The 9,191-nt window shown below is 46.8% G+C and overlaps 1 protein-coding gene across 1 annotated transcript in view; it reads left to right on the top strand.

The window, feature by feature from the left end:
- Positions 1-299: 299 nt before the first annotated feature.
- Positions 300-9,191, top strand: part of RNF11 (ring finger protein 11) — a 30,500-nt gene continuing 21,608 nt past the window's right edge. Inside the window, exon 1 of the mRNA XM_084290920.1 lies at positions 300-768. Coding sequence (XP_084147046.1) covers positions 646-768 — 123 coding nt within the window. The 5' untranslated portion in view covers positions 300-645. The remainder of the gene's footprint in view (positions 769-9,191) is intronic.

The following is a 9,191-nucleotide window of genomic DNA, read 5'->3' as shown; positions in this document are numbered from 1 at the left end:
CGCCCGGAAAGCAAACACAACACACACAGAGCCCCGGGAGGTGGAGCACGGCGGCACCCTCCATTTTGGGGGAGGGCAGAAGCCCCAACCCCGCAGGCGGCAACCGGGCCGGAGCCCTCCCCAGCTCGGCCTCGCCTTATCCTGCCGGGGCCGGGCCGTGCTCCCGGCGAGGCTCGGGGACAGAACCGGGCCTTGTGGCTGCCATCTCGGCCCGGCGGGGCGGAGTGAGAGGAGGAGCCGGGGCGGGCCGTGCGACAAAGCCCAGTGCGCAGCGAGCTGGTGACCAGGAAGCACAACAGCGCCGGGCTGCCGCGGGGCGGGCGGCGGGCGGACCCCAGCTCAGCCCCCGCTGCCCCCCAGCTCCCGGGGCCCCCCGGGGCTGGGAGCCGTGCCCTGCCGTGCCCTGCCCTGCCCAGCCGGGGGTCGGGGCGGCTGCGGAGCGTGCGGGGGAAGGAGGGAGGGCGGCCGGGCTGCCGCTAAGCCGCTTAGGGCCGGGGCTGGCATGAGCCTCCCCGGCGGGGCGGCTGCGGGCTGCGCGCTGCGGCGGGGAGGCTGAGGGCGCCCAGCCGCCGGCGGCGGGGTCCGGCGGAGAAGGCGGAGGGGAAGCCCCGCTCCCGAGGGCCGGGGGGTGGGAGGGGGTGGAAGATGGGGAACTGCCTCAAGTCCCCCACGTCGGATGACATCTCGCTGCTCCACGAGTCGCAGTCGGACAGGGCCAGCTACGGGGACGGGGCTGAGCCGGATCAGGAGCCGCCGCCGCCATATCAGGTACGGGGGGGGGGGGGGGGGGGGGGGGCGGACCGGGGCCGGGCCGGGCTCCCCGCGGGGCCGGCTCTGCCCCCTCGGTGCCTTCGTCCCGGTGCCGGGCAGCGAGCTGAGGAGCTCCCGGTCCCTGAAGCCGCCCCCCCGGGGGCCGCTGCTTTGTTCGGGCCGGCCTCGAGGCTTATGGGGGGTGGGAGGCGGCGAGATCCCGGCCCTAATCGCTGAGGGGCCGGGGCCGGGCCCGGAGGGGCAGGCGAGGGCCCGCGGGGGGGAGGCTCCGGGTTTCGGCTCCGGGTTTCGGCTCCAGAAACGAGGACCCCGAATTTGGGGCAGTGCCGCTTCCTTTGTTGTCCCTGCCCGGTGACATCACTGGCTGGTGCTGCTCGTTTCTCGGTGCTGGCGAACGGGAGGCCACAGGCACTTGCAGGAGAGCTGCTCTTTGTCTGGCTCTATTTACTCCAGCCTCTGCTCCGCGCTTATTTTTAGCCGGGGCTGATCCGTAGCGAGGAACTTTTTGTAATCCAGTAGATCCTATTCCCTTCGGCTGCCGGGGGGGGACCTGGAAGGGATGGTTTTCCCATTGGATTTTCAGTCTGGAAAGGATACGTTAATGCACATCTTGATGAGTAACCGGGCAGGGAGAAAAATGCTGGGTGTTTTCTGTATCATAGCCCTCACAGGAGAGGGTAGCGATGCAGAATCCCAATGCCAGTAGTAACCAGAAGCCTGTTTTTGACCTCTGTTCAATGCGATGGCTCCCCAAAAAGGCAGCCAGACTTGTGGTTGCACTCATCCACTCCTGGTGATCTCCATCCCCGTATATAAAAACATATATATGGCGTTAAACAGGCCCTCTGAAGGCTGCACAGCACTAAAAAAAGAAAAAAAAAAGAAAACAATACAAGGAAGAATGTCAACAGTATAGCTGCACGTTTTATTCGAGTTTTAAAAGTGTCTTCCTATCTGAAAGGGTGGAATGGGATAGATCAGTGAAATCTAAAAGAAATGACTGCTTGAGACACAAATTCTGGAGGGTGGCTTGAGAGCTCCTTATTGTCAAGGGTGGGAGTCGTTCAGTAGTTGCAGACCTTGACGTATAATTAACAAAATTGCAGGAAGTATTTAACTGGGTAGACGTGTAATCTGCGAGTGCTTTACAAGCTCAAGAATTACAGCTCTGATAGGAAGTCCCTTAAGTGCTCAAGAGGAGCCACATGCGTAGCAGTCATCGGTGATGCAGGGGGACAGCGCTGGTATTGCTTGGCACCGTGTAGCTGTTTGCTTTGCACAAGTGCAGGAGCTTAACATTTAGAAGGAATTTCCCAAGATGGGTTATTTTTCTCTGAATTCTGAACTGTCTGACCAAAAAAGTGTTTGACAGCAGATTAATATTTTTAAAGGTCGTGTTGTTCTAAGCTAAACCTCATTGTCCATTCTGTTTAGGAATGCATCGTGTTTTTGTTACAGCGTGGACAGCCAACTTGGTATGTTGATTTTTGTTGCGTTTGCATCTGCGATTTCTGGGAAGACTTGGAAAAGTCTTTCAAAAGAAAAAAAGCTGTTAGCTCTTGTGAGAGTTGAGAAATTCCATTTTGCAGGCCTTCTCACGTCACCTTCAGTGGTAGATAAGCAGACATCTTCCTCAGCTGCTGGTGTTGTGGTTTTTTACGTTTTTTAAACAAAGAATTTGTACGTAAGCGTGGATGGTTGACTGAGAAAACTGTAGACAGTAAAATCAGTGAACTTTCAGACCTCTGTTATTGAGTAAGTGCATTCATACCCAAACTTTCCGCATTTGAATAGAGCAGTCTAGCATTAAGTCATGTGCACACAGGTGTTTGGCTGTCCTGAATGGCACCGCTATCCAAAAACCCCATACACAAATCTACCGATTGCTAAACCCTCACTGTAACATGGTGTTTTGTGCCTCCTCATCAAAATTCAAAGGTTCTTGTTCCATAAGTCTTAAACCACAGTGATTTGTGACTTTAAAAAAGACATAACTTACAGTGTTGTGCAGTATTTTGTGCACTTCAAGGTTAAGGGGATTGATAACTTTGAATTGTATTAGGCCTAATGCACAGGCCAAATGCTGAACTTGGGGGATTCCTTGTGCTCCATTATTGCTGTTGTGGCTGCAGTAGCTTATGATCTCATTTTGACTTCCAAATGGCAGCTTGGATTCAGGGTTACAAATGGGAATGTAGGAGTTCTGTCCTTATGTGTGATAAATACTTATTTCACAATGGTTTAACCAGAGTTAACGTGTACATGAGAACGTACAGACCTGAGGAGGGAAGGCAAGGAAGAGGACAAAGTGAGTTTGAAAACTTGTTTGTGGCAATTGGAGAGTGCGCAAGAAACTGGAAGATTAAAACCTAATTGCTGGAGCTTTAGTCATGAAATAGACGTATTTTGGTTTGCTTCCTTTGGGTTTGCAGCAGTGATGTGCCAACTTCCTGAACAGCTCTTGCAAGGTATGCAAGTGAAGAGAAGGAAGCTTGCTGATGAAGAGGTAAAGATACAGTAGAGAAGGACTTGTGCGTCCCTTTTAACTCAAGTCTGTGTTATTCTGACACTTAAAACATGTTAAATTGCCTGGCACGCTTGTGCTGAGGGCATCCATATGGGAATCTAGTTAAGCCATAATTTTTTCAGGTGTTAACTTCTAACAGCAAAACGCGCTTCCAATAGTCACTTCATTATTGCATGTCAAATTTACTTTATGATTGAGTGATATCAGATCACTCAGAAATAAAATTTCTGCTTCCAGAAGTTAGATTGAAAATTGGATTGTCATTGTAATGACATAATGAGGAATATGCCTTCCATTCAGAGGCTCTGCATATACCTGTCTGCTGTCAGTGCACTGTAAGCTACAGGAAGAAGGCTTCAGAGGGAAAACATCTTTTTAAATAGCCATCCAGATTTATGAGAAAGAGGTCCATGAGAACATCAGCCATTTTCCAGAGCACCAAGCTTAAGGGCTAACATGGGAAATAATTAAAACACACACAAAAGAGCGTGTTTGTATGTGTTGGGGGGAAAAGGAAACTATTTTAAGAGTTGACCAGCATTTTCACAGACAGAGGCTGGTTTTGGATGCCTCCATTTTAGAATCCTGGAATTACAACTGTTTTTCTAAGTGCTGAGCACATGCAACTCCATTTCTAACCGGTGAATCTGATTAGGAACAAGTTAGCTTTGGTTTTGTTTCTTCTCAAGTCCTCAAAATTGCGTGTGCTTTCAAGTTTGTTTTTCTTTTCTGTTTGACTTCTTCGCCATCTGTTGGCAATATGCCTTCTGTTTTTTCCACAGAAGTTCACTGTTTTTTTTTTTCTAGTTTCTCTTTACTTTTAGCAGTTCTTCCTGAAGATTTTATTTTGCAGAACAGATGTGCAACTTCTCTTAATCCTTGTCTCGTATTTCTGTTCTTAAATAGTTCCTTAGCTGCAGAAAACAATTTCAGAGTTTATAGAGCTTTGGAATGTGTTCAGTAAAGTGCAGAATGCATCTTTTCTACCCGAGTTTCTAAAAGGTACTACTGTTGACAACATACACTGCAATATTTTTATATTAAAAAAAAATATATATATGTAACACTTGCGAAATTAATAAGCTAAAAGCATGAGAAATAAGTGTAAGTTCTTGGTATTGATACTGAACTCATAAAAGCATGTTTGAAACATTGATAGGGAAGATGGACTGATAAAATGTTTCACCCCTTTATCTGAGGAGATCCAAAGTTAACTTTGGTGCTCAGTACTGCCCTGTGTTGTCTTGGAGGCCCAGATAAAATATTCCAGTGGGTTTTTATTTTTATTTTTTCTCATTTGAGGGATTCATTTAAAACCTTTTGACCTGGATAGTCGCTTGATTAGGTTGTAGGCACAAATTGAGAGGAGAGATCAGAAACATGAGCTTAAGCCAACGCTGTGTGCCCATAATCTTCCAAAAGCTGTTGGTGACAGCAGGTTTTGAAAGCACAATTCAGGCTGTCTCATGGCTTCCCCTAAATTGAGGTTGCTGCAATATCCTCTGTGGGCCTGCTCTGTGAAATGAGCATCACTTGCATGTGCTGTGCTCTTGTCCTGGTCCCTCTGTCCTGCAGCACAGCGGTCTGTGCCCAAGGTGCCCTGTGCCCCCCTCCCAATGCCTGGTGCAGTGCAGGAGATGTGGCCCTGCAGCGTTGCTTCTCTGAGACCCTGGGAAAGTGCTCAGTCCAAAACTTTTCTCAGTGTAGTCTGCTCCGTTTCTGTCTGGAATTTGACACTGTGGATGCATGTATTGGGTGTACTTTGCTCAAAAGAACAAAGCTTTTATTACTCTCTCATCATAAATTAAGTACAACGTTGCACTGGAACTGTTGGTGTATATCGGAACAGCATAAAAGGAGGAAAGATGCGATGGAAAAACTCTGCATAACGAGTGCTAGCCATGGAGGAAAAAACAAAACCCAAACTACTAGAAATTTCATGTAAGAGAAATGTGTATATTAAATATTGCACATGCAGTCTTATCATTTTCTCTGCTTGTCCTCCACACCTTGCTAAAGATATGTGTATGAGTTACAATTTAGTTAGCAAAATACTGCTGTATCCCCCAATTCCTCATTCTGGTGGAAACTTCAAGGGGGTGCACGCAGGGGGTGTCTGCCTGTTCACGTGTGCCTTCTGACACCGCGGGTGTAGGTGGCCATCAGCTGCAACGAGAAGAGCAATGGAGGAGCTGAAGCTTAGGATTTGCTACACGGAGGAGAAATGGTAGAGTAAGGCGGTGTTGTGTTGTTTACTTCTTTTTCAAGAATATGATTGCTTAGGCTGCCTTACATAACTTGTTTTCAGAAATGAGCAAGTGCTATATTAATATCTCTAACTGTGAAAGACCGAGCGCTGAATGGTGAAGTCAGTCCTGGTAGACTGTTGTGATACAGCTTGGGCAGCTGCATTGGGAAAACCTGGGATTCCTCGGTATCTTACGGGGCTGTTCTGGTAAATTGTGTGCATGTGCAAGCAATAGCAAACTGTTTTGCTTTAAATATCTGTAGAGGGATATTCAGTTTATTCATGAAATATATGTATGAAATAGAAATGAAATATGCGTAGTAATGAAATACATATATTATGAACTCCGTGGTTCATAATAGCATTCAAGATCATTTCATTATTGAGCAATACACTGTGCATGTCTGAAGAATTTAGCAAGTCGTGTAGATAACTTTGTTGCTACTAATGAGTACTAGATAGAAAGTTTTCCGTGGGTGGTGAGTGTAAACTCCTTTCTGGGCAGTATTTATTTAAAACAAAAAATTGTGCACCTGTATTTCCAGTCTTAATGCACGGTGGTTTCAGGTAGGCTGCCAGGCTGGCTGAGCGCTGCTGTCTTCATCTTGCTAGTGAAAGGAGCTGAGGGGTAGGGATAAGGAGAGGAGGGGCAGAAGGGCAAATCTGAAGATAAAGGATACCAGCTGGTATTGCAAAGCTAGATAATTTTTTTTTTTTTGGTGTAATAATAGTGAAAGTAGCATTTTAAAATTGTTTTTAATGGATATTTTAATGAGCATTGGCTGAATATTGGAGTTCTCTGCAGCTTAAAATAGATCTCAGACTCCGGTCAGTTATAAATACCCGCTGGGCATGGCTAGAAGAAATGGGATGTGTATGCTGACGTTTGAGTTCTGTGTTAACACTTCCTAATTATGAATATTGGAGTCAATTTCTAGCCTACTGTAGTTGAGTCAGCAATCGGAAAGGATCTGTCCCTAACCATTTGGCCAGGAGGTTTTGCAAGAGGAATTTAGAAAAGAAGATAATGTGTTTATAGCCCCATTTGATGGGATGCTGGTCGCTGCGTTGCACGTGTTTCCCCAAGGAACGTCCAAGTTGGACCAAACTCTTAGGAAAGGTCTGTCCCTGTCTGCTGTGTCACTGCTCATCACTTTGATGAAGGAAAGAGGCTTGGCTTAATGAACACTGTCAGAGACCCTGTTAACGTTTCTAGGCAAACTGGTTGCAGAATGTAAGGGCAAGAAACTAAAAATAACACTGCTTGCCAGGGACGGGCTGGTATCTGCCAGTCGCAGTGCCTGTCCTTACTGTTGCCTCCCCACGGACACACGGAGAAACGTATTTATGTTTTGAGGAGTTAATGAGCTGCGGAATAGACTAAAGCAAATCAACCGTGACTTTTCTATGAGCTAATGAAACAGTTCCTAAGAGACCATGGAATTACAAAATGAGCAGGTTTTTAGGGATGTCATGGCTGAGTTAGAGTAAAACGTCTTCAGGGGAAAAAAGCTGGCAAGTCACTGTTCTTTGACTCTGGAAGGCAAAGCAAGCTCCTGTCTGGATTTAGACTGCAAGAAAAATTTGCCCTGACACCGTGAAAGTCTCAGAAGTGAGAGATACGTTGTGCTTCCTGAGGGTAGGATGTGTTTTTGTAGAAGACGCCATCCTTCAGCTTGTTCTGCCAGCCTCGGGGGGCAGCTGCCACCAGCAGGAAAATGCAGCAGCCACATGGCCCGGCAGAGGGGAGTTGATGTAGAGCTTCTTGGTGGGCAAAACCTGAGTCCACGTGTAGCTTCCTGCTGGGTGAAACTGTGGATTTCAACAATAATAAAATCACTTGAGCAGCCCTAGCGTAAGCCATAGTCATTCTTAGTTCAGCCTGCTGTTCAGTTTGTAACTTCTGGGAAATCACTTAACTGGTCTGTGCTTTAGTTTCCTCATCTGTAAAATGAGGAGCAATAAAGCTTATCTTTAGTGCAGACATGCAAAATAATTTAATTCACGTTTGTAAAGTGTTCTGTGATAATTTGATTTTAATAAAATAATATTCCTCCGTTACAAAATGAACCTCTGCAGGAATTTACAACAAATCTGCTGCTGTAGAGAGGGAGCTTTATCAGAAGATCTGGTTAAGACAATAGATGTCTACTAAAATCTGTTCTGGAATCCGATAATTTAGTTTTTATTTGGCAGCCCGTGTTCCAGATGCTCGATTAGTAGGAATGAGCAGGCTGTGGAGATGGTAATAAAAAATCTTGCCTAATCAGGATAATGAATCTTCATTATCCGCGGAGATCCAGCATTCTTTGAGGCACGCCAATCAAAACAAACAACACCGCCCTCCCCGAAATCCAGGACCACCTTGTGTTTAGGAAGCTGTTGCGTTTCCCGTGTGTGCTGCCAGTTCACTGATGGGATCTGCAGATGCTGCTGGCCATACAGCTGCAGTTCGGTTTCAGAACCACGGAAAATAAACTAGTTTTGTGTTTTGAAGAGATAATGGTCTGCAGGATGGGCTAAAGCAAAGCGGCCATGACTTTCCTATGAGCTAATGAAACAACTTCCAAGAGACCAAGGAGTTGCAAGGAACGGTTGCTTTATTTACCAGTCTTCCACAGGAATCTCTGTTGGCCACTCTTGTTTCTCGACAACGAAGAAGAAAGTTACAATGCCGGTGGCAGAAAAGCTGCTGGGCCACAATCCACGAGCAGTGACATGGACAAACAACAGATGCGTGCAGCAACTGGAGGAGAAGATAAAAGAGCCTTCCTTTCAACCACAGTTGCGTCAGCCAAATCACAACCAGCTGGTTTATTGCACTGGACGTTTCTGCTGAGCCATCAGAAAGCTCGCGCACGCTCCCTGCTTTGCACACGTGCACATATGCATGAAACCGTACCAAAGGCTAGTCTGATTTCTGAGCCTCTCCTCCTGCCTGTCTTTAGCCACTGCTTTAGTTCAGGCCCTGAAGTGCCTGAGGGAGGACTGAAACTGTGGGAGGAATGGGAGAAACTGTGACTCAGGAAATTCAGTTCCTCCCTTAGCCCCAGCATGCAGCGATGCATGTGCAGACTATTATCTCTGCAGTAATGAAACTTGTTTCCCGTGATCGTAGTTTTTGGACACTGAAGAGGCCTCCATGTCCTCCCTTCTGCTTTTTCCCCACCCAGAGCAGTTTGTGTTTCTGGAGGCGCAGTTCAGAAGCAGTCCCTGTGCTCAGTTCACTGAACTCAAAGGCCAAGTATCTGCAGAGACAACCTCGTCCTCAAAGATGAATCTCAGCTGGCTGACAGTGCTGAGTTTTCCAGAGCTTAGCCCATGTGCCATTAGAGTTTGGACTGCTAAGAGAAGTCCTAGAAGCATCAAGGAAATGCCTTTTTTATGACTAATAAAAATCCAACCAAGTCACGTGAATATCCAGTGTAAGTAAAAACCCATTCGGCGCTGTTTCAAAGGGTGGGAATCACCTCTCCTGCAGTCGTGATTAAAACCACCAAAACTTTGCCAGATACTGTCAGCTTCATGAATACTAAGTTTTGTCATGGCAAAACTGATTTAAAAAGAAATGGCCAAATAGATGATAGACCAGAAATATCTGCACATAAAATACACATACTTGGACAGTAGCTTGTAGGTGCTGTA

This window comes from Netta rufina (assembly GCF_964035555.1).
Source record: "Netta rufina genome assembly, chromosome: 8".
Taxonomy (NCBI): Eukaryota; Metazoa; Chordata; class Aves; order Anseriformes; family Anatidae; genus Netta; species Netta rufina.
The sequence above is the reverse complement of the archived record's forward strand: the minus strand, read 5'-3'. Positions and strand labels throughout refer to the sequence as shown.